Source organism: Gymnoscopelus microlampas, assembly GCF_963454915.1.
Source record: "Gymnoscopelus microlampas genome assembly, chromosome: 17".
Lineage (NCBI taxonomy): Eukaryota > Metazoa > Chordata > Actinopteri > Myctophiformes > Myctophidae > Gymnoscopelus > Gymnoscopelus microlampas.
The window spans coordinates 19,165,399-19,191,298 of NC_139954.1; the positions used below are offsets into that span (position 1 = coordinate 19,165,399).

The 25,900-nt window shown below is 41.4% G+C and overlaps 2 protein-coding genes across 2 annotated transcripts in view; both read left to right on the top strand.

Annotated features, from left to right (window-relative positions):
* Positions 1 to 25,900, top strand: part of LOC311064345 (uncharacterized protein) — a gene marked incomplete at its 5' end in the record, with an annotated part of 40,341 nt that overhangs the window by 9,584 nt on the left and 4,857 nt on the right. The window contains 17 exons of the mRNA XM_084084177.1: positions 1,069 to 2,534; positions 2,834 to 3,226; positions 6,896 to 6,987; positions 7,451 to 7,735; positions 7,829 to 8,047; positions 8,465 to 8,821; positions 8,981 to 9,235; positions 10,152 to 10,412; positions 10,671 to 10,773; positions 10,875 to 10,932; positions 11,236 to 11,399; positions 11,633 to 11,668; positions 16,903 to 16,994; positions 22,330 to 22,447; positions 24,373 to 24,464; positions 24,925 to 25,212; positions 25,306 to 25,524. Coding sequence (XP_083940303.1) covers positions 1,069 to 2,534; positions 2,834 to 3,226; positions 6,896 to 6,987; positions 7,451 to 7,735; positions 7,829 to 8,047; positions 8,465 to 8,821; positions 8,981 to 9,235; positions 10,152 to 10,412; positions 10,671 to 10,773; positions 10,875 to 10,932; positions 11,236 to 11,399; positions 11,633 to 11,668; positions 16,903 to 16,994; positions 22,330 to 22,447; positions 24,373 to 24,464; positions 24,925 to 25,212; positions 25,306 to 25,524 — 4,498 coding nt within the window. The remainder of the gene's footprint in view (positions 1 to 1,068; positions 2,535 to 2,833; positions 3,227 to 6,895; positions 6,988 to 7,450; positions 7,736 to 7,828; positions 8,048 to 8,464; positions 8,822 to 8,980; positions 9,236 to 10,151; positions 10,413 to 10,670; positions 10,774 to 10,874; positions 10,933 to 11,235; positions 11,400 to 11,632; positions 11,669 to 16,902; positions 16,995 to 22,329; positions 22,448 to 24,372; positions 24,465 to 24,924; positions 25,213 to 25,305; positions 25,525 to 25,900) is intronic.
* Positions 18,740 to 20,864, top strand: LOC311064719 (B-cell receptor CD22-like). Its single transcript, XM_084084643.1, has 6 exons — positions 18,740 to 18,902; positions 19,047 to 19,301; positions 19,649 to 19,909; positions 20,071 to 20,170; positions 20,281 to 20,338; positions 20,522 to 20,864. Exons 1-6 carry the CDS (start codon positions 18,764 to 18,766, stop codon positions 20,651 to 20,653), a joined length of 945 nt encoding a protein of 314 aa, XP_083940769.1. The 5' UTR covers positions 18,740 to 18,763; the 3' UTR covers positions 20,654 to 20,864.

Genomic DNA, 25,900 nt, shown 5'->3' on the forward strand with positions numbered 1-25,900 from the left:
GCTAATCAAGTGATATTCTGACTTACTCCTGTCTCTGACGAAGACTGGCTGCACATTAAATGATTTTTGCACAGATTTGAGTGTGTGCAAATGCCCTCTTCTTTTGTCTTTAATGCAATGTGTCACGGATGCAGAGTGATTTGAACCCAAATGCAGAGTCACAACAAATAGAGTAGATTTCAAAGTATTTAATGACTGAATGAGGCAAACCTTACAGCATAGAAGCAGGCAGGAATCAAGCAGTAGACAATGGCGGTTGGCAAGACAGTCCAAAGGAACGAACAGCAGTACGAAACACCAAGGCATGAACATCAAGACAACAAACTATGATCTGACAATGGCTGTATGCAATGAGTCCAGTCTTATAGGGAGCAGGGTGATTGGAGAAGCGTCCACAGGTGTGTAATGGGCATGGCATTGCTGAGCCGATGAGGGAGTGGGGACAGGTGTGTAACTGCGACTGAAGTGTGGTGGAATAGAATGTGGGCGTGGCCAGGGCAGAGAGACAGAACAGAAAGAGAGAAATAGACAGGCAGAGAGCCAGACCGTGACAGTACCCCCCCCTTAAGGGACGGCTTCCAGACGTCCCACCACTTTGACCAGGTACCAACAGGGTGGGTGGAGGGGACCAGGAGGAGGGAGACTGTGTCAGGGGACCGGAGAAAAGGGGTCTGGGAACCTGAACCTCAGGCGGACTGCCTGGAGACCGGACAGGGACTGAGCAGGTGACTTCAGGTGGGCGGCCTGGACGCTGAGAAGAGGCAGTAGTGACTTCAGGTGGGCGGCCTGGATGCTGGGAAGAAGCAATGGGGACATCAGGTGGAACGCCTGGATGGACCGGGGCTGAGCTGGTGACATCAGGCAGATGGGCAGGATGGACCGGGGCAGAGCTGCTTACGTCAGGCGGACGGCCCGGGGCTGAGCTGGTGACGTCAGGCGGACGGCCAGGACGGACCAGGGCTGAGCTGGTGACGTCAGGCGGACGGCCCGGGGCTGAGCTGTTTATGTCAGACGGACGGCCAGGACGGAGCAGGGCTGAGCTGGTGACGTCAGGTGGACGACCTGCAGGCTGAGGCGAGGCCGAAGAGGTGTCGTCCGGTGGACGACCTGGAGGCTGAGACGAGGTCAAAGAGGTGTCGTCTGGTTGACGACCAGGAGGCTGAGACGCGGTCGAAGAGGTGTCGTCTGGCGGACGACCAGGAGGCTGAGACGAGGTCGAAGAGGTGTCGTCTGGCGGACGAGCTGGATGCTGAGACGAGGCAGCAGAGATGTCGTCTGGCGGACGAACTGGATGCTGAGACGAGGCAGCAGGGATGTCGTCTGGCGGACGAACTGGATGCTGAGACGAGGCAGCAGGGATGTCGTCTGGCGGACGAACTGGATGCTGAGACGAGGCAGCAGGGATGTCGTCTGGCGGACGAACTGGATGCTGAGACGAGGCAGCAGAGATGTCGTCTGGCGGACGAACTGGATGCTGAGACGAGGCAGCAGGGATGTCGTCTGGCGGACGAACTGGATGCTGAGACGAGGCAGCAGAGATGTCGTCTGGCGGACGACCCGGATGCTCAGACAAGGCAGCAGAGGAGTCGTCTGGCGGACGACCCGGATGCTCAGACGGGGCATCAGAGGAGTCGTCTGGCGGACGACCTGGATGCTCAGACAAGGCAGCAGAGATGTCGTCTGGCGGAAGACCTGGATGCTCAAACGAGGCAGCAGAGATGTCGTCTGGCGGATGACCTGGAGGCTGAGACGAGGCAGCATAGACGACATCGTGTGGACGGCCTGGAGGCCACTCAGAACCCCATGGAGAGGGATCTGGAGGATGACCAGACGGAGCCACACAGGACACTGCAGACAGGACCCCAGGCGGCGCTGAAGACTCTGGCGACAGGACCCCAGACGGAGCTGCAGACTCTGGCGACAGGACCCCAGACGGCGCTGCAGACTCTGGCGACAGGACCCCAGACGGAGCTGCAGACTCTGGCGACGGGACCCCAGACGTCGGTGCAGGCTCTGGAGACGGGACCCCAGGCGTCGGTGCAGGCTCTGGAGACGGGACCCCAGGCGTCACTGCAGGCTCTGGAGACGGGACGCCAGGCGTCGCTGCAGGCTCTGGAGACGGGACCCCAGGCGTCGCTGCAGGCTCTGGAGACGGGACCCCAGGCGTCGCTGCAGGCTCTGGAGATGGCACCCCAGGCGTCGCTGCAAGCTCTGGAGACGGGACCCCAGGCGTCACTACCGAATTTGGAGACGGAACCCCAGGCGTCGCTGCAGACTTTGGAGACGAGACCCCAGGGGATGCCGCAGATGCTGGAGGCGATGCCACAGTGGATGCTGCAGATGCTGGAGGCGATGACACAGTGGATGCTGCAGATGCTGGAGGCGATGCCACAGCGGATGCTGCAGATGCTGGAGGCGATGCCACAGCGGATGCTGCAGATGCTGGATGCGATGCCACAGCGGATGCTGCAGATGCTGGAGGCGACGCCACAGGAGAAGCTGCAGACGCTGGAGAGCCATCGTCCGACACACCTGTCAACTGAAAGCCAAGGACCAGGGCTTCCATGACCTCTGGCAGACACAGGTCACCAGTGGAGATGACTGACAAGGGCTCTGGCAGATCATCGGCTGATAGGGCTGTTGAGGGTGCAGAGGGCGCAGGCAGGTCATCTAGGGAGATGTCTTGCAAGGGCTCTGGCAAGTCAGCAGCAGATACAGCCGGCGAGGATACAGAGGGCGCAGGCAGGTCACCAATGGAGGCAGCTGGAGAGGGCTCGTAGATGCTGGGAGAGCGGAGTAGCGGGGTGCTGGGCAGCGAAGTGCCGGGCAACAGGGTGCCGGGCGGCGGAGTGCCGGGCAGCAGGGTGCCGGGCGGCGGAATGCCGGGCAGCAGGGTGCCGGGCGGCGGAGTGCCGGACAGCAGGGTGCCGGGCGGCGGAGTGCCGGGCGGCAGGGTGCCGGGCAGCGGAGTGCCGGGCGGCAGGGTGCCAGGCGGCAGGGTGCCGGGCGGCGGCGAGCAGGGCGGCAGGGTGCCGGGCGGCGGCGAGCCGGGCGGCGCCGAGCAGGGCGGCGGCGAGCAGGGTGGCGGCGTGCAGGGTGGCGGCGTGCAGGGCGGCAGCGAGCAGGGCGGCGGCGTGCAAGGCGGCGGCGTGCAAGGCGGCGGCGTGCAAGGCGGCGGCGAGCAGGGCAGCGGCAACTCCTGGACGTTGGGCAGCATGGGCTCCTGGTGGCGTAGGGGAGCCTGGCGACCGCGCCTTCTCCGGGCAGGCCCACGGTTCCCCACACAAAGGGCCAAGCGAGACCCCTCATAAGGGTCCCGGACTGAAGCCGGACCAGGAGAGATGGATGCAGGAAGATCAGAGTCACGGCAGGCGGGACCTGGAGAGCCTGGCTGGGTGCAAGCAGGCTGGTCGGTAGTCAATTCAGGGCTAGCAGGCCAGGGGCTAGCTGGCCGGGGAGCTGACTCAGTATAGACAGGGATAGGTTGGACCCTGCTACAGAAGTAGGCCAGCAGGCTCATTGACTGGGTTTTAAGCTGGTCAGGTTCAGTACGGGCGGGCTCATGAAACACAGAAATAGGTCGAGTACATAACTGTTTGGAGGACTCAAGACAGGCAGGTTGAAGGGCCACAAACCCGAGTCTAACAGATTGGTGAGCTGGCCGGGAAGCATGGGGTAGAGAACTGGTCTCAAAGTTCTTAAGCCTCCCACGAATCACATCCAAATGGGGGACAAAATGGCTCACCCATGGCCTCTCTTTAAACCACTGCTGCTGGATTGAAATCTCCCTTTGAAGTTCAGCACGCAGGTTAGGGGGAGAGGCCACGAGATGATCAACAACATTTTCAAAGTTCCCCACCTTCTTCTTGAAAAGCTTTAACTCTGCTGGGTTCATTTTTATGGTCAGATCATACTGTCACGGATGCAGAGTGATTTGAACCCAAATGCAGAGTCACAACAAATAGAGTAGATTTCAAAGTATTTAATGACTGAATGAGGCAAACCTTACAGCATAGAAGCAGGCAGGAATCAAACAGTAGACAATGGCGGTTGGCAAGACAGTCCAAAGGAACGAACAGCAGTACGAAACACCAAGGCATGAACATCAAGACAACAAACTATGATCTGACAATGGCTGTATGCAATGAGTCCAGTCTTATAGGGAGCAGGGTGATTGGAGAAGCGTCCACAGGTGTGTAATGGGCATGGCACTGCTGAGCCGATGAGGGAGTGGGGACAGGTGTGTAACTGCGACTGAAGTGTGGTGGAATAGAATGTGGGCGTGGCCAGGGCAGAGAGACAGAACAGAAAGAGAGAAATAGACAGGCAGAGAGCCAGACCGTGACACAATGTCCTAGTGCACTAATGTGAATACCATAAGGCCATGTATGTACTTTGATTGTTTCCTATGTTAATGAGGTATTTCACTTCTGGGTGGCTTTTGTGTGCACCCCAGGCAGTTTTTACTCTAAGTTGCTCAACTCAATATTTAGATATTTAAAATTCATTTGATCAGACACTCTACCCTCCTAAGCCCATTCAACTTCAGACTTCACATTAATCATGTTAGACTCACTGAAAACACAATGGTTCTGTTGACTGATTGCCCTTTGAGGTGAAGTATAAGACCGACAAGCACACGCACGCATGCGCACACACATTTGAAATATTTATTCATGCCCACATAAACAGAAGTACAAGAAATGCCTTGTACGAAGGACATAAACACTGCCAGTGCAGTCAGATAATGTGAAAACAGTCAGTTACAAAGTGCATATAAGGCAGAACATTGTCACATACAATAATGTTGGCATACTTGTCAAACACAGCAGACAACAATCATGGGTAAAGCAAACAATGCCTCCTCCAAATTGAGCAGCTTCCTATAATAGCTGATATTGAGCAGTACCGTGCTAATTGTTTAGCCCTCCTTTTGGAGAGGCCGGCTACTGGATTTGAAGGCCCCTCACAACCAACTTGTGCACGTGCCCTAGGCTACCAAAGATAAAAAACCAAAAGTTTACATCTGTAGCCTAGCTGAGAGATGGTTTGCTCTAGCTGATGATATTTTAGCACTTTGGTTAGGAAGGCTTCCTCTAAGCTGTAATCAAAGGTATACCCGACCTCGAGAATGAACACCTCCCTATGGTTTTCATTAACAACAATGACATCAGGGGTGTTAGCTGAAATGTTAGAGAACACAGAATCATCATTACACAGGCTAAACATGCTTGGCTTCACAGTAGAATGCTTATACAGCATGATAGAGGACCTGAAAATAGAAGAGATATCTTTTGATATCAAATCCACTATTCTGTCATGCCTACTTATAGAGTCACCTGTATACATGGCACCCATTTAAGATGTGGGACATGGTTTCAGCTATTTGTTCATGACCATGATGTATACAGTGAGGAGCATGGTTGCCTGGAAACCAGATGTAGAGGTTAAGTTTAGATGGTAAAACTTGCAACCTCGTTTTCAGAGTAAAGACAACAATGCACTCGTCTAAAGCAACATTTTTTAACACAGAATGGTCCGCAGCAGGGAGACATGCAGTCTTCCCTTGTAATCTCAGCTCAGTCCAGTGTTGCCGCTGCCTTTGCTGTTGTGCCCATAAGAGGCGACCTCGGGCATTAGTCAGTGGGAATTGGTGTTCTGTTCCACACACAGTCATAGATGCTGGAGTCAGATATAAAGTCCTCTGAGACAGCCATCGCCTCAGAGTTAGACTACCCACTTCAAGGTAACATCAGCCCAACAGCACAGATCGTTTAAGTCCCCCAGTCTGACCACACACCGAAGCCGGGTGAGCGACTGTCTAGCTTTCCACTAAGTTTCCTCCTGAAGCGTAGGAAGCTAGGATCCGAGCCACATGCCAGGGGGACCTTACGTCGTTTTAGGTCCAAGAACAGAGATGAACGTGCAAGCTCTCGCACATACTGGTCATCATGTTCAGCATATTTAACAAATGGGAGAGCCTCGTAGCAATATATGTCCATTCAAAATTGGGAACACCCATACCACACACACACACACACACACACACACACACACACACACACACACACAAAGCAATGTTAATACAAGTCAAGTGACTTTGTAAACACCTCTGGCCGCCCATACAGTACTTACGGAATCATTTTGTCATGTTTGAGAGCACACTTGAAGCTGGCCTTCAAATATGATAATTTTTGGCAGCATTCTGAAAACATGTCATGAGAGTTATTTTTACACAGGGCGCTGTTAAGACAAAGTTATAAAAGGCCTATACCCACTTCTCCAGACACCACAACACCACTGCTACTTTATAATATGAATATGAGCTACTGTTTTCTGACATACAGTAAATATTTTTGTAATTTTGGAAATCTAAGATCCAATGTACTTCTCATATATTAGATGTTACATAATATGCAAATGAATACATAAACACTGTGTTTTAGAAACACGTGTAAAAAAGTTCATGAAAGCGGAGCAGGTGATTTTTTTTCTTTTCTTTTTCAGGTCAAATATTCACAAATATATCAGCTGTTTTGCTGGCCCAAGAACCCATGCGTGTAAGTCAGATACAACAGTGCCCTTCACTTAGAATACTATTACCAGTCATATCCAAAAAGAGGAAGGAAGTCAGTTGTGACATACTGTCAAAACTGTGACATACTGTCGACATACTGTCACAACTGATATACTGTTTGTGTCAAATGACATTCACACACACAATCCAACCTGTTTGCTAGTAAAAACTAAATCTTCTACATGTCTAGATTTTAAAATGAACTAAGCAGCCTGCAGTGCTCTTGATTTCAACAACTGGGTTAAATTGATTTTGCTTGGGTCGGATTACAGAAAATGTTGTGTTTTTAATGATGCTCTCATAAATGTTGTTACTCAGTCATCTTTCTAGTGAGAAGCAGAAGGACCAAACCACCATGTTGATGGCAGGAGCTGGGTCTGTGTTTGTGGCTTTACTGCTGCATCTCTCAGGTATGAAGTAATTCTCAATCATTTCTTGACCAAATCATCAGAATCAGAATGTGTTTATGTACACATACAAGGAATGTGACTTGATGCATTGCTCTAAGACAGAAATTATTGACAGTGACTGCAGGTCACAGCTTTGAATAATCATTAAATAGTCGTTTGTTTTAGCAATGCTGTACCACTTTCCAAAATGTATTTTGCAGAAATGTGGCAGACATGAAAGTCATGTAAACGACAGAGCTTTACATTTATTTATTTTATTTAGACTAGTCTATCAAAATTATTATTTTAACATTACGTTTTAAATGAGATTGAAGCAGAAACACGCACAGTGGATCCTCTCAGATGCTTCAGGGCCTGTGTTGAAAGCATATTTCTACTGCTCTGTTTTCCACTCTGTGTTTTGGTTCCTTTGTGCCCAGATAAAGTCCAGTGTTGTCTTCATATTTCTAACATTCTGTTTCAGTAGCTCTTGGTGAAACAAACATCTGTGCCTTGAAGGGATCAGAGGTGGAACTGTCCTGTTCTATCACAGATCCTTCAAGCAAGAAATGGTTTACCGCACACTGGAATGGCCAAGATTATGACAATCAGCAGGAAGTCTCATTAGATACAAATCGTTTCATGTATAATGGATCTAAACAAAGCAGCTCCTCTCTAAGAATCCATGACCTGAGAGAGAGTGATTCAAATACATACTTGTGCCGAGATGATAAGGGCCAATCAGAATCACTTAGTCTCAGTGTCACAGGTACAGTAGTGCTATGTCAGTAATTGATTAATATAAGAATGATAATAATGATCAATGTAATATTAATGCTTCTATCACATCCTTTCATTCCAGACCTAAAGGTGACTCGTGTAAGAACCAATGAAGGTCAAGTTATGCTGAAATGTGACCACAGCTGTAAACTGATTGATATTACCAACCCTACCTACAGTTGGTATGAAGACGGGAACAAGCTGACTGTGTCAAGTGAATATATTGCAGTTTCCTCTGAGTCTACCAACAGTTACTCTTGTTCTTTAAAAGACCATGATTATCCCCGCTCAGCTGCAGTGTGTGAGTATGAAGCAAACATACAGCGTTAAGTTACATTGATATTAAAATGTATGTGATTTTAATACTATTGGTTAAGGGTTCTAAACACTTTCACACTGCATTTATTTTAATTTTTTGATCATAATATTATATAAATGTAGCTTTATAGAAAATACATTCTCATTTGTTGCTAAACAATCTCACACAGATGACTCAAATGAAATTATAAACAAAACATACAGTAGAGAAAACACAGGTCTCAATGTACTAAACTGGGCAGTCTATGATTTTTTTAACCAAATATTCAATTGATGAAATGTACTTTTCTGAGATCAGTTACTGTAGACTGGGAGAAAATAAATGTCAAATGCATTATGATTAATCAGTACAATTTAAATGCATTTGGATGTAACCCTGAACATCATGATTTTGATTCAGGTGCTGTTGATAATAACTGCTGGAGTGTGAATTACATCAAGAGGAAAATCTGTGCCCTGGAAGGCACTTCAGTGGAAATGTCCAGTAATTACTCATTTCCCAGTGGTTTTGTAGTGAAGGACACATTCTGGTACACTGAACTGGACGGAGAAAGTGCTGACACAAAAACAAATCTGTTTTCTAACCCAAAATATAATGGTCGTTTAGAGTACAATGGGAATATGAGCAATCAGAACCACCATCAACTGATAATCAAAAATGTGACAACGTACGATTCTGCTGATTACAGATTCAGATTTTTAACAGATAAGTCATTTGGCAAATATTCTGGTGTTCCTGTGATATTAGATATAACTGGTAAGTAAGTAACAAAACATTTACTTACATATGACATTTTAACGTTTCTCTCTATATTTCTATTTTGTCGTGACAAAACAGTTTAATGAATTAAACAAACTATAGACTTGTATCGTGGTCCCCATGATAAATGATGATTTCATACCATTTACCCATCAGCTCTGACAGTGACAGTGACTCCTGCTACCACGGTAACAGAGGAACAGAGAGTGACACTGTCCTGTACAACCAGCTGTCCTCTGAGTGACTTCAACCCCATCTACATCTGGTACCAGAACCATCTGTTTCTAAAGCAGAACCAACACAACTATGTGACTCTAGACCCAGTGCTCAGTCAGCATGCAGGAAACTACTCCTGTGCTGTCAAAGACCAAGAGACTCTCAGAAGTCCAGGGAACACTCTCAATGTCAGATGTAAGCACAAAAATATATTTAAATAATACATAGATAATCAATAAATATACAGTATTATTCAAAATATTTGCTGAGCTGTATTTATTTTTTTACAGTATATGTAACAGTGAACCTCAACAAGGTTCAACAAGGCTCAATAAGCCCAAAGGTCAATGTAAAATAAACAATACAAACAATTGTTGTGAATACTTCACATCAAACTATTAATTTGCTGATGCCTCATTCACATATGTTGATGCTTTTATTCTCTGTAAAAATCAACCTCGTCTCTAAAAATCGCTTTATTGTCTCGTAATATTCACGTTCTGTGTGGATGTACGAATGACACATATAAAACAAGCACTAATTTGAATTCATCTTTATTTGTTTTAAATCTTTACATGTTTTCAAATGTATTACTACTACAAGTTCATCATTAGCTCTTCCCACAAAGCCTCCTTCACTCTTAGGAGTGAAACCGTAACCTAAACATTAAAATAAACCCGACCCTTCTAATTGATTAATCACATTGCGTTTTAAAATGCACATTTTGGTCATGAGTGGTATGACCGACTTGGTAGTATTAAAAAGTAAAATGTTGTTTTTCTTCGTTACTGTCAGCTTTCCTCAAATTCACTCAAGTGTGCAAACTCAGTGAGTTTGCAAACACATTGATTTCTCAAATTCACTGTGACATATACACATTTATATTTTAACACAAAAGTACAAAATGATGTATGCAAGCATTTATTTGTTCTGTATATATGTCGGCAAGGATGTTTTTTCCTTTTGCTATTAGACAATATCAAGAAAGGGAAATACACAATATATGCATGTAACATATTTACTGTAGGTTTGTATGGAGCTACCATGTGTCTCTGTATCTGTTTTAAATATCAAGTTTACTACAGTATTGCATAATATCATTTCAAATCAGACCGTCCAAAGACCCCGTTGGTGTCAGTGAGCCCCTCTGGTGAAATAGAGGAGGGCAGTTCAGTGATTCTGACCTGCAGCAGTGATGCCAACCCACCAGTGAACTCATACGTCTGGTACAAGAAGAGTTCAACGTCATCAGTGTCTTTGGGACAGAACTACATCATCCTAAACATAAGCCTTGAGGACGGTGGAGAGTACTATTGTACAGCCACAAATGAACTAGGGGCTAGAAACTCTACTATCATACTCACTGTAACAAGTAAGAGTTTTTAATTCATATACACTAAATAATAATAATTAAATAAAACTATATTCTCTAACATAATTATAGAGTTTTTAATTTGTTAACAGGCTAAGGAAACAGGTTAACACCTCAATAAATAAAACAAATTAAATAAAAAACAATTCAATATAATCAATATACTGTAAACAGCTTTTAGCATATTTTGGCTTTTTGTAATTTCTGGACAATGTCAAGCTAATTAACATCTGTATTGACGTCTTTCATATCTCATAGCTCCACATAAAGGGACATCGAAGGCAGGTACAATTGTGGCTGTAGTCATCACCGTATTCTGCCTCTTCCTGTTTCTTCTATTGCTAATCTACCTGGGGATCAGGTAACATAATACAAATACAGCCCATTTCAATTTCCAGCCAATGTACAATATGCTTATTAACATCTGGTACAATGGTTCATTGACTCACTGACGCAATTCAGGAAGAAGAAATGTCTGAAGTCTCTCACTGAGCCTAGTGACCCTGTACAAAGTGGACAGGTGAGGATGACTGAAAAACTGCGTGTGTGCTTGTGCGTGCGTGTGCGTGTGCGTGTGCGTGTGTGTGTGTGGTGTGTAGAGTGTGAGATGCAAATAATTCACTACTCTTTGGTACTATAGCTTTATATGTATTGTATGCATGTGTGGATACATCTGTGCGAGAGGGAGAGTAAGAAAAGAAGTGAGAGTGAAAGAGAGATATAGAGATGGGGGTATGCTGTGTAAGAACTAAATAAGACATAAAGTAGATTTCATCATCTTGTCTGTCTTTGATGTCCATCAGCAAATGTCTGTCATTTGCAGACACAAACCCAAGAGCCACAGGATGATGTCAACTACTCCACCGTACACTTCTCTCGCCCTAAGAACCAGGAAGTGCCTCCATATTCCAATGATCATATGCAGAGGGATGAAGGGGATGTGCAGTATGCTACTGTCAACTTCAACAAGCCCAGTGCTTCCCCCCGGTGAATATCTCCTGTCATTACAACTTACTCTTTTCAACATGTAACATTGTTTATTTAAGATAATGATGTTTCCTTTTGTTTGGTCGTTAAAGCACTGTGTTGTAAGTAAAGAGTAATATTCTATTATTTTGTATTAGTATTATCCCCCGACTTACACAACTAGAACACACCACACATCAAAATCACACAGAATTGTCTTTGTAAGGAAATTAATTTGTTCTTTGTGTCATCAGACCCAGAGGACAGGCTACTGAGGATGTCTCTGACTTGTACGCCACAGTCAGCAAACCACCCAGAGTTTGAAGACAACAGATCACACTCCTACTATGTGTCACAGACAATATATTTAACCTGCTTTCACAGCCGCTTTTATGCAGATGAGACTTTGAATTAGAGCGCAGGCAGGGATTTAGTGCTTTCTCAAGGGCACATGTTTTGCATATGTTTGTTTGCGGGAATTGAATTTGTGACGTTTTGATTTTGCTGTGGCCTCTGGGCTTCTCCTCAGGGCTCCAAGCTAACCACAGGATGGTCACTCAGATTACAGCTGTGACCTGCTGAACCACTGTCTTTTTCTGCCTTTTTATTGATAGGATAGTGGGCTGAGGGCTGGGGGGGGGGGGCATAGGGAGAGTAAGGAGAAAATAAAACAGTAAAGAAACATATCGAAAATAACAATCAAATATGTCTACATATTCACATAGCATAAAAACAACCAGCAGGTACATGAGGATAAGCATAAGGTGCAAAAGAGGTGACACATACTGTAGGTCCACATAGCAGCAGGTAATACATGAGATTAGACATCAGGTGCAGAGAAAGGTAGCAAGGCATTGGTAGATCCAAATAGAATGGTAAGGCTTGTAAAGCATCATTTGGACACTGTAATGTTAACATTACATGTATTGATGTTACTTAACCACTTAAAACCTTGTACATAGTTGACCAGAGTCCCCAAGGGCTCTATACTAGGCCCTCTTCTGTTTTCACTATACAGTAAATGTCTTCACCGAAAATAGCTAATCACAACACTTTGCAAAGCATTGTGAGCTTGAAGATATGCTATTTTTGGGATACTAGGGGTTAACTTAGCAGTCAAGGTGAGACAGAATCTGAGCTTGCAAGACCTGTTTAATTTATTTTGATGTTCAAAAAGATCTGCTGAATAGGTTTGTCCCAATTTGCACAACTGCGTTGCTTTAACCAAGATAATCTACATTCAAGGGTTGGTTTCTTCAACTTATTCAATAAATAAATCCCTGATTAAAAAATGTAGCTGCAGCTTTGCACATGATGAATAATTTGAACCGGAAAGTATGCTTTTTGTTTTTGAAATAAAATGTAAAGTATCAATCTATTGCTGTTTACACAGTTCACTGCCTTTTGTAACTCATTGTCAAGTGCATGTGTGTGTTAATTGACTGAGGATACAGACGTGTATAGAGTCATCTACATACTTACTGTACATAGAATTGGGATATGTTATATGTGAGTTATATGGATATATTATATGAGTATATTGTATATGAGTTGATTTATGAGTACTTGAGAAGAGATAGGAATGAATCAATGTACTTCTTAGTCCTTTTCAAACATGTCATATTTAATTTGTGTTTATGAGAATTTGTTTGTATTGAGTTTTTTGTAGTGGTTTCTTGATAATTTCTTCTTCTGTTTCAAATAAAATGTATTACAATCTATATGTATTCATCATAGTGCTGTTGTTTCCTTGAAGTACTACAACATATAGCCAAACTGAGAAACTATTGATTGAGCGTAAACAACTTTGCACTTTCTCTTAATCACTAAGGTAGCTTTCTACTACAGGGACAGCAGGTAGTCTAATTAACTGTTGTTGTCCTTGTAGTTTCTCCAGTAGCAGTTTATGGTCTATTTGTGTCACATCAAAAGCTGGGCTAAAATCCATTAGTAGCCTACAGCTCCTGTCACCTCCCTGAACCTTGCCAATAAAATGTTTTCTGATAGAGATCCCTTCCGAAGATTCAGAAAATAGGGAATTTGTTGAATGACCGCATTACGTTGTATTTCTGCTTGGTAGTTCCAGGTGAACAAGCTAATGCATGCTGGCTTCCAGCGTCCAGCTGAGACATTTGCCAATTGAAAGGGAAACTGTACTCTGTTGATAAACACTCCTCGTCCAGAGGATGGCAGCATAGACTCATATTGGAAATGAAGTCAGGGACAGACGTAGGCTATAGGAATACTAATAGGTTAATAATTTGCTAATGTGAGTTATGTGCTTAATGTTTCTTAACCATCTCTGTATAGACCAGTGGTTCTCAAACCTTTTCATTTCAAGGACCCCCATAACTCTGGAAGTGTACACTCCCAGAGTTAGAGACCTGTAAGGGGAGGAGATCAAAAGGGGGTGGAGCCTGGAGTCAGCAAAACCAGCTAACTCCACCCGCCTTTGCTGGAGTTAGCTGGTTTAGCAGAAAGTTTGAGGATCCAATGGAGTTAGCTGGTTTTGTCAGAAGCACTTTTTAATACTTTTCATTGGTTCAATATTGTTTTTACCAACACACAGACGTAAAGGGTGTTCAATAGCACTGATTTATGGAAAAAAAAAGCAAAAGCGGAAAAATTGAGTTAGCTGGTTCCTGCCGGACAGCAACGATATGCAATACCATTGTACTCGTTGTCAGCATACTAAGTGCAGACCACATTAACCACAGTAGCCTATTAAGTCATATTGATGACATCAGGAAAACACACACACACACACACACACACACACACACACACACACACACACACACACACACACACACACACACACACACACACACACACACACACACACACACACACACACACACACACACACACACACACACACACACACACACACACACACACACACACACACACACACACACACACACACACACACACACAGATTTGTGGGGTTTCTGTTCTGAACAGAAAAGAGATATGCAGGGGAAACAGACCATAAATGTGAAAAGGCGAGATGGTCATCCTTTGTCATGTCTTTGGAGGTTGGGTGTGAGTACAATGGCTTCTGCTGTATACGTTCAAACCTACAGTATAGCTGTATAGAGCTATAATTTATCCAGCAGATGGCAGCATAAACATGTACAGTATACCGGTATTCTCAAAAGGTAAAGCGATAACCTACTACTGAACTGTGGTTCTCAGTCCTCAATAAAAAGTTAACCGCTCTCACCTGGTGCCCCGGGTCTAAATTAATTGACATGATGGCCAAAAAGTAGTACTAACTGTTGCTGAGCATTTAGTTATGATTCCACACACAACTGGAACAGAGGATCTGAGACTTGCACCAACTCTGATATGTTTTAAATCCAGCCTACTGGTAAAAGCTTCTATGTGCTCCACTGCCCTTTATTAAAATATTCAGCCTACAGTACTAAAATACTGATTATTGAGTTAATAAATACTTGGTTTCTTCTGATACAAAGTGGTAAATTCTAAGTTGTGAATTGTTCATTGTAGTTGAGTATCATGTAGGAAGCACGGAATAATGAAAACTGCACACTGAAAGAATAAAGAGAAAAGGGACTACTACAACAACTATTCATGGACACTAGAACATCTTGGCAACAGTTTTGTATGTATCAGGGGTTTCAAAATTGATTGGGTGGGCCTGGCTGGCCCACCCAATCAATTTTGAAATTATAAATGATTTATTTATATTTTTTTATAAATAATTTTTTGATAAAAGAAATCGGTAAAATCAGGCAAAAATGAGAATTAAATAACATAACCCTAAACTAATCCTAACCCTAAAACCGAAATAGAGTAACAAAGAAACGCCCCAAATCCGCCCAATAACCGCAAATTTTGCCTAAGCCCAGCCTATACTAGCGTTCTGGCTACGTACATACGGAACGTATACCTTGTTTGACTGGAAGGGGGTACCCTTCCAGTCAAACGGTACTGTCCCGGGCACTTCCACACTCCAGAAATGCGGAAGTGCCGTTCTCAAACCCAGTTAAAAAGGACGTCTAAAGCCAAAAGACAAAAGTCACAGAAAAAAAGGAAACGAAGAGTCCAATGGATAGAAGTGCCTGGGGCAGACTCATCATAATGATGGCTCAAATACCTCGATTTATATTTGAATCCTCTCATAATGGTTTGGGAAGTTGCACACATGAATGTTATTAACGGACTATACACACAGATTTTTCTTTCCAGCTTATCAACTGGAACCAAGTGGATCAGTGCTATACCTATACCTTCAGTCATATGTGTAATATGAGGCACAAAGCCATAACCCTGTGGCAGGGGAAATTGATCAGAACAAGGCAATTTCAGTTCCTATTTCTAAGCTATGTGATATCTGCTCCAATCTCCCCAGAACGTCCGTCGGGCCTACGCAATAATCATTGCATTTTTTTGTGTGGTGATAGCATGACTAGCACAAATGCCAGCTAAAACAAGCACCAGCATACACCAGCAAACACCAAACTGCCTTTGGGAAATAAACTATATCACTTCACAGCAACTATACAATACTTTTTCATGATATAGTAATATGTAAACTATGCTTATACCCTCAACTTATTTTTAGATTTTACCCCATGGTATTGAATATGGAAAAGGGTCAAGGAAGGTATTGCTTCAAGTAAATGTAAATGAATACAAATGTTCCATTAAAAACAGCCAATAAAGTAATGATGTTTACATAAGTAGTAGCTGAACTCTGTTTGATTGTTCATTCAGAACAATACATTCCTTCAGTAATGTATTCCCATGTACTGTCCCTTCAGAGTGGGATTTTGATTCATGAAGCAAACATCCGCAATACACGTCAAGTAACTTTGTAAAAAGCTCTGGCCCATACAGTACTTATAGAAACTAGTTGACAATTTTAATTTTTTTAGAGCACACATTTTTACACAGGGCGCTGTTAGGAATTAGTTAGAGTAGGCCTGTACCCACTTCTCCAGACACCACAACACCACTGCTACTTTATAATATAAATGACATACAGTAACTATGTAATTTTGGAAATGTTATATCCAATGTACTCCTCATATATTAGATGTTACATAATACTGTATGCAAATGGATACATACAGTATACACTGTATTTTAGAAACATATGTAAAGAAGTTCATGGAGCAGGTTCTTTTTTTTTTTTTGTCTTTTCTTTTTCAGGTCAAGGATTCACAAATAGCCTATAATAGCTGCTTTTTTGGCCCAAGAACCCATGTGTGTAAGACAGATACAACACTGCCCTTCACAGAATACTATTACCATATCATATACAAAAAAAGAGGAAGGAGTCAGTTCCATACTGTCTGTGTCAAATAACATTCACAAACACAATCCAACCTGTTTGCTGGTAAAATCATCTTCTACATGTCTAGATTTAAAAATTAACTGAGCAGCCTGCACTGCAGTGCTTTTGATTTCAACAACTGGGGTAAATTGATTTTGCTTGGGTGGGGAGAAAATGTGTGTTTCTAGTGATGCTCTTATGAATGTTGTTACTCAGTCATCTTTCTAGTGAGAAGCAGAAGGACGTCCAGACCACCATGATGGCAGGAGCTGGGTCTGTGTTTGTGGCTTTACTGCTGCATCTCTCAGGTATGAAGTGATTCTCAATCATTTCTTAACCAATTCATCAGAATCAGAATGTGTTTATGTACACATACAAGGAATGTGACTTGATGCATTGCTCTCAGACAGAAATTATTGACAGTGACTGCAGGTCACAGCTTTGAAGAATCATGAAATAGTCATTTATGTTTTTAAAAATATTGTACCACTTTCCAAAATGTATTTAGCAAAAATATGGCAGACATGAAAGTCATGTCAACGACTGAGCTTTACATTTATTTATTTTATTAAGACTTTTATTTTCGCGTTACATTTTAAATGAGATCAAGCAGAAACACGCACAATGCATCCTCTCAGATGCTTCAGGGCCTGTGTGGAAAGCATATTTCCACTGTTTTCCACTCTGTGTGTTTGTTTTCCTTTGTGCCCAGATAAAGTCCAGTGTTGTCTTCATATTTCTAACATTATGTTTCAGTAGCTCTTGGGGAAACAAGCATCTGTGCCTTGAAGGGATCAGAGGTGGAACTGCCCTGTTCTATCACAGATCCTACTTCAAGCAAGAAATGGTTTACTGCACACTGGAATGGCCAAGATTATGACAATCTGCAGGAAGTCTCAGGAGATACAAATCGTTTCATGTATAATGGATCTAAACAAAGCAACTCCTCTCTAAGAATCCATGACCTGAGAGAGAGTGATTCAAATAGATACTTGTGCCGAGATAATAAGGGCCAATCAGAATCACTTAGTCTCAGTGTCACAGGTACAGTAGTGCTATGTCAGTAATTGATTAATATCGAATGATAATAATGATCAATGTAATATTAATGCTTCTATCACATCTTTTCTTTCCAGACGTACAGGTGTCTCGTGCATGGTCAAATAGAGGTCAAGTTATGCTGAAATGTGACCACAGCTGTATTCCGACTTATTTTACCAACCCTACCTACAGTTGGTATACGAACCAGTGGAAGATGGCTGTGTCAAGTGAATATGTTATAGTTCCCTCTGAGTCTGCACACAGTTACTCTTGTTCTTTAAAAGACCATGATTATCCCCGCTGAGCTGCAGTGTGTGAGTATGAAGCAAACATACAGCATTAGGTTACATTGATATTAATATGTACCGGTATGTGATTTTAATACTATTGGTCAAATGTGCTAAACACTTTCACACTGCATTTCTTTTTTGATCATATTATTATATAAATAATAGCTTGATCCAAAATAAATGCTCATTTGTTGCTATGTAATCTCACACAGATGAAAAATCAATTTTAAACAAATGTATTTGTTTGTCTCTATATTGAAGCTATCAGGGGATAAATGCAGTGTTAAAAATAACCCAAATGAAAACTAAAACATACAGTGGAGAAAATACAGGTGTCAGTGTACTAAACTGGGCAGCATATTATATATATATATTATAATACATTAAATTACATAGATATATGCATGCATATATACATGCATACATGCATACATGCATGCATACATATATATAATATATAATCAAATATTCAATTGGTGAAAGTTAAATGTAATTTAAATGCATTTAGATGTAACCCTGACAATCATGATTTTGATTCAGGTGCTGTTGATAATAACTGCTGGAGTGTGAATTACATCAAGAGGAATATCTGTGCCCTGGAGGGCACTTCAGTGGAAATGTCCAGTTATTACTCATATCCCAGTGGTTTGGTAGTGACTGACATAATGTGGTTCACTGAATGGAGGAAAGGAGAAAGTGCTCCCACAAATCTGTCTTATAACAGCCGTTTAGAGTACAATGGGTCTATGATGAACCAGAACCAACATAAACTGATAATCAAAAATGTGACAAAGAACGATGACGCAGAATACAAATTCAGAATTATAACAGATGACCCAACTGGCAAATATGATGGTAAACCTGGAGTGATATTAAATATATCTGGTAAGTAAAAGTAATCACATTTCTCTCTATATTTCTACTTTATCGTGACAGTTAATGAATTAAACAGTTAATGAATTAAACAAACTATAGTCTTGTATCATGGTCCCCATGATAAATGATGATTTCATAACATTCACCCATCAGCTCTAACAGTGACAGTGACTCCTGCTACCACGGTAACAGAGGGACAGAGAGTGACACTGTCCTGTACAACCAGCTGTCCTCTGAGTGACTTCAACCCCATCTACATCTGGTACCAGAACAATCTGTTTCTAAAGCAGAACCAACACAACTATGTGACTCTAGACCCAGTGCTCAGTCAGCATGCAGGAAACTACTCCTGTGCTGTCAAAGACCAAGAGACTCTCAGAAGTCCAGGAAAGACTCTCAATGTCAGATGTGAGTATAAAAATAGATTTAAATCATATAATATATTATAAATAAACATTAATATTATTCAGGATGTACAGTATTATATAAATTGATATTCTCTGTATTTGGGGAATGAAAATATATGCATGCAAATAGGCATTCTAAAATATCCATTACAGTAGGTATGCAAGAATATATGCCAACAAGGAATGCATGTTTTACATTTGCTATTAAGACTATATTTAAAAAATCGAATAAGTAGCCTACGTTATACAATATGCATGTATATTATACTGTAGTTATGATGTGTATCTATTGCTGTTTTAAATATCACGTTTATTACAGTATTGTGACAAATCTTATCATCATATCAGACCGTCCAAAGACCCCCTTGGTGTCAGTGAGCCCCTCTGGTGAAATAGAGGAGGGCAGTTCAGTGAATCTGACCTGCAGCAGTGATGCCAACCCACCAGTGAACTCATACGTCTGGTACAAGAAGAGTTCAACGTCATCTGTGTATTTTGAACAGAACTACATCATCCTAAACATAAGCCTTGAGGACAATGGAGAGTACTATTGTGCAGCCACAAATGAACTAGGGACTAGAAACTCTACTATCCAACTCACTGTAACAAGTAAGAGTTTTTAAAACTAAAATAAAACTATTCTCTAACATAACTATAACAGTGGAGATTCAGCTAATCAGAGACAGCATTTTATTGGACAATGTCAAAATAATAATTGACATCTGTATTTACCTTTCAAACCTCATGTCTCCTCTCCTCTCCAAACAAAGGGAAAACAATGGCAGCTAATGTGGGTGCAGTCATCAATGCATTCCGTCTCTTCCTCGTACTGCTCCTCTCTCTTCTACTGCTCATCTACATTGGAATCAGGTAACATAAGAAAAATACCAGGCCATTATTTCTCTCACAAGTCATTTACTTCCTGTCATCAGCCATTGTCATTTATGTTTATTTACTAATGGTACAATGACTCAATCCAGCATGAAGAAATGTCTGATGTCTGTGACTGAGCCTAGAGACCCTGTACAACCTGGACAGGTGAGGATTCTGTGTGTTCGTGTGCGTGCGTGCGTGCGTGTGTGTTTGTGTGTGTGAGGATACAAAGTACTCCCGCCCTCCCACATCTGGTGGTTATACATGTGAGTGTGATGGGGGGACGTATGAGGTGAAAGATCTAAACAGGAAGACAGAATAGTTCCTCATCTTGTGTATCTCCTACAGTATGTCCATCAGTCAGTGTCCGACCCTGAGTATGTAAATGTCTCAGCTACGCCTGTGAGTCCTTCCTCTGCCACCGTCCACTTCTCTCACGCCAACGACCAGGGAGGACCAATTGCTTTCATCCAGATGTAGGGGTGCAACAGTTAATCAAACCATATAAAAAAGTAGAAATTGAAAAAAACCTAATAAGGTAGCACATCCAAATTTTCAAATCATTGGAGGGTAAATTAAAAAAAAAAATGTATTGGCATATAAAATATTAAACAAACGCTTGGCGTTAGTTTTAGATCGAGGTTTGACACAATCAAATTGTTTCAATAGAAGAGCAGGGAGAAAAAATACAATATATTAACATACTCTACCATACAGATTGGACAAGATTACATTTTATTCATTAAAGTTACATAATGCCAGTTTAATACTGGGAATTACGCTGTAGAGGCTTGTTTGTGAGGTGGAGTAACTTAGTTCTGTAAAGCATCATTTGGACAAATAATATTAATTCACATGTATGAGTGATATGGTTGATGTATCAGTATATGTGTTCTGAATGAGTCATGTGCTGTAGCATTTTATTATAATGATTGTATAAATATAAACTACTGATTCATGATTGTTTTGACATCTCATCACAGTTTAGAAATGTTTGTTTTAACCTTTTATACATATTATTTGCTATATTGTACTCAGTTGGTACATATAATGGAAAGTAAATCTCTTTGTTTTCATTGCAAAGTGTTTTGCAATGAATAGATTACAATAGATTGTGTTCTATGTTATATGATGGCTATAGCCTGATTTTTTACATAGAATTTCCCACATTTTATTTTGTTGTGTAAATAATGTAAATCCAATGTGCTTAGTGTTTCTTGACCATCTCTGTATAGACCAGTGGTTCTCAAACCACAGATTTGCGCAAATGCCCTTTTCTTTCAATTTAGTATTCATTCCAGTATGTCTGATACCTGGCGAGTGGTTTATTCGTCTGTAAAATAAAAATAAATCATTTACCATTAAGTGGTTTGTCTACTGTCTGAATGTCTCTAATACAATGTCTTACTGCACTAATGTGAATCCCATATGTCCATGTACAGTATGTACTTTGATTGATTTCCAATAGTAATGGGGTATTTCACTTCAAAACACTTCTGGGTCACTTTAATGTCTACCCAGGCTTTTGTGTGCTCCCCACTCCCCAGACAGTTCCTTGATTCAATATTTAGATATTTGATATTCGTTTGATCAAACACTGTCCCCTCCTAAGCCCATTCAACTTCAGACTCCATGGTTGGGTGTGTGCGTACAATGGCTTCTGCTGTATGTGTTTGATCAAACATAGAGTATAGCAGAAGGGGTTTAACTTATCCAGCAGATGGCAGCATAGACATACAGTATACCGGTTTTCTCAAAAGGTAAAGCTACTGAACTGTGGTTCTCAGTCCTCAATCAAATAGTTAACTGCTCTCACCTGATAACCCGGGTCTAAATTAATTGACATTATGGCCAATTAGTAGTACTAACTGGTGCTGAGCATTTAGTTATGATGTCACACGCAACTGGAACAAACTTCCAGAGGATCTGAGACTTGCACCAACTCTGACTTAAAACTCAAAGTCTTAAATCCAGCCTACCGGTAAAAGCTTCTATGTGCTCCACTGTCTTTCATATTCATATATATTCATTCAGCCTACAGTACTAAAATACTGATTATTGAGTTAATAAATACTTGGTTTCTTCTGATACAAAATGGTCAATTCTAAGTTGTGAATTGTTCATTCTGGTTGAGTATTGTGTAAATACCCTTCCAGTCAAACGGTGCCGTCCCTGGCACTTCCGCACTCCAGAAATGTGGAAGTGCCATTCTCAAACCCAGTTAAAGAGGACGTCTAAAGTCGTCTTCAGCGCCGTTCGAGTTAGGACAGGATCGTAAATCATATCCCCCCTAGTCAACATGCCGTTTTTGCCCCCTTCTAGTCAAAAGTTTGACTTCTTGGGACATCCGTCCCAAGAAGTTTTCCATCTTGGAAGTGAGAATGCGTTGACCAGAAAGATAGGAAATGGTTCAGACCATTAGAAGTTACAAACAAAAAAATAAGTTTCAGAGTTGAGTAAAAATGCACAAAAATGCAGTCTCTGAAGCTGTCTAAATCAGCAGTCTTGTCACCAATAAACTGCACCAAATGTGCATGGACACTGATCAATGTACAAGACACAAAAGTCCCAAAAAAAAGGAAATGAAGAGTCCAGTGGAGTGCCTGGTGCAGACTCATCATAATGATGGCTCAAATACCTCATTTTGTGTTTTAATCCTCTCATACTGGTTTGGGAAGTTGCACACATGAATATTATTAACTGACTTTACACACAGACATTTTTCTTTCCAGCTTATCAACTGGAACCAAGTGGATCAGTACTATACCTATACCTTCAGTCATATGTGTAATATGACTCACAAAGCTATACCCCTGTGGCAGGGGAAATTGATCAGAACAAGGCAATTTCAGTTCCTATTTCTAAGCTATATGATATCTGCTCCAATCTCCCCAGAGCGTCCGTCGGGCCTACGCAATAATCATTGCATCTTTTTGTGTGGTGATAGCTTTTACTAGATCAAACCCTATCTTGTTTATCATTCTGTTGTGAAGAAGAATTTGATTATGTGGCTGAATCAATGCAGATATGAAGGCAGATTCACTCATCCTCTGTGCCATGTTTGATTTTTCTATTATCTAAAAATGTTATGTCCAGGTATCATATAAATACCAGTTTAAACTAGAAGGTCATCAGCACGAAACACCAGCATGACTAGCACAAATGCCAGCTTAAACAAGCACCAGCATACACTAGCAAACACCAAACTCCCTCTGGGAATTAATACACTATATCACTTCACAGCAACAATACAATATTTTTTCATGATATAATAATATTTAGACTATGCTTATACCCTTAACTTATTTTATCATTTTACCCCATGGTATTGAATATGGAAAAGGGTCAAGGAAGGTATTGCTTCAAGTAAACGTAAATAAATACAAATGATGTTTACACAAGCAGTAGCTGAATGTTACAGTAGCTGAAATACATTCAAACATTAGCAAACATTAGCCGCAATACAAGTCAAGTGACTTTGTAAACACCTCTGGCCCATACAGTACTAACAGAAACTAGTTGACAATTTGTCATTTTTGAGAGCACACTCTAGATGGCCTTCAAATATGATCATTTTTGGCAGCATTCTGAGTACATGTCATGAGAGTTATTTTTACACAGGGCGCTGTTAAGGGCAAAGTTAGAGTAGGCCTATACCCACTTCTCCAGACACCACAACACCACTGCTACTTTATAATATAAATATGAGCTACTCTTTTCTGACATAACCTACTGTAACTATTTATGTAATTTTGAAAATGTAAGATATAATATTACTTCTCGTATATTAGATGTTACATAATATGCAAATGGTTACATATACTATACACTGTATTTTAGAAACATGTAAAGAAGTTCAAGGAGCAGGTTCTTTTTTTCCTCTTTTTTTCAGGTCAAGGATTCACAAATATATCAGTTGTTTTGTTGGCCCAAGAACCCATGCGTGTAAGTCAGGGATACAACAGTGGCCTTCACTTAGGATACTATTACCAGTCATATACAAAAAGAGGAAGGAGGTCAGTTCCATACTGTCTGTGTCAAATAACATTCACACACAGAATCCAACCTGTCTGCTAGTAAAAACTCCTCTGTCTAGATGTAAAAATTAACTAAGCAGCCTGCAGTGCTTTTTATTTCAACAAATTGGGTAAATTGCTGAAAATGTTTTAGTGATGCTCTCATGAATGTTGTTACTCAAGTCATCTTTCTAGTGAGAAGCAGAAGGACCAGACCACCATGTTGATGGCAGGAGCTGGGTCTGTGTTTGTGGCTTTGCTGCTGCATCTCTCAGGTATGAAGTGATTCTCAATCATTTCTTAACCAATTCATCAGAATCAGAATGTGTTTATGTACACATACAAGGAATGTGACTTGATGCATTGCTCTCAGACAGAAATTATTGACAGTGACTGCAGGTCACAGCTTTGAAGAATCATGAAATAGTCATTTATGTTTTAAACAATGCTGTACAACTGCATTTGGCAAAAATGTGGCAGACATGAAAGTCATGTAAATGACTGAGCTTTACAGTTATTTATTTTATTAAGACTAGTCTATCATCTTATTATTATTATTTTAAAATTACATTTGAAATGAGATTCAAGCAGAAACACGCACAGTGCATCCTCTCAGATGCTTCAGGGCTGGTTTTGAAAGCATATTTGTACTGTTTTGTTTTCCACTCTGTGTTTTGGTTCCTTTGTTTAGATAAAGTCCAGTGTTGTCTTCATATTTCTAACATTCTGTTTCAGTAGCTCTTGGTGAAACAAACATCTGTGCCTTGAAGGGATCAGAGGTGGAACTGCCCTGTTCTATCACAGATCCTACTTCAATCAAGAAATGGTTTACTGCACACTGGAATGGCCAAGAATATGACAATCTGCAGGAAGTCTCAGGAGATACAAATCGTTTCATGTATAATGGATCTAAACAAAGCAACTCCTCTCTAAGAATCCATGACCTGAGAGAGAGTGATTCAAATACATACTTGTGCCGAGATGATAAGGGCCAATCAGAATCACTTAGTCTCAGTGTCACAGGTACAGTAGTGCTATGTCAGTAATTGATTAATATAAGAATGATAATAATGATCAATGTAATATTAATGCTTCTATCACATCCTTTCTTTTCAGACCTACAGGTGTCTCGTGCAAGCCCCAATGAAGGTCAAGTTACGCTGAAATGTAACCACAGCTGTATTCTGACTTATTTTACCAACCCTACCTACAGTTGGTATGAGAACCAGATCAAGCAGGCTACGTCAAGTCAATATCTTGATGTTACAGTTACCTCTGTACAAAGTTACTCTTGTTCTTTAAAAGACCATGATTATCCCCGCTCAGCTGCAGTGTGTGAGTATGAAGCAAACATACAGCATTAGGTTACATTGATATTAATATGTACCGGTATGTGATTTTAATACTATTGGTCAAATGTGCTAAACACTTTCACACTGCATTTCTTTTTTGATCATATTATTATATAAATAATAGCTTGATCCAATATAAATGCTCATTTGTTGCTATGTAATCTCACACAGATGAAAAATCCATTTTAAACAAATGTATTAGTTTGTCTCTATATTGAAGCTATCAGGGGATAAATGGTTAAAAATAACCCAAATGAAAACTAAAACATACAGTGGAGAAAATACAGGTGTCAGTGTACTAAACTGGGCAGCATATTATATATATATTATAATACATTAAATTACATAGATACATACAT

Bases quoted from the DNA above. Each gene is read 5' to 3' on its own strand.
- LOC311064719 (XM_084084643.1), top strand. From the start codon at position 18,764: ATGATGAACCAGAACCAACATAAACTGATAATCAAAAATGTGACAAAG. The intron at 19,910-20,070 runs GTAAGAGTTTTT...CTCCAAACAAAG, and splicing joins TATCCAACTCACTGTAACAA to GGAAAACAATGGCAGCTAAT. The intron at 20,171-20,280 runs GTAACATAAGAA...GACTCAATCCAG, and splicing joins CTCATCTACATTGGAATCAG to CATGAAGAAATGTCTGATGT.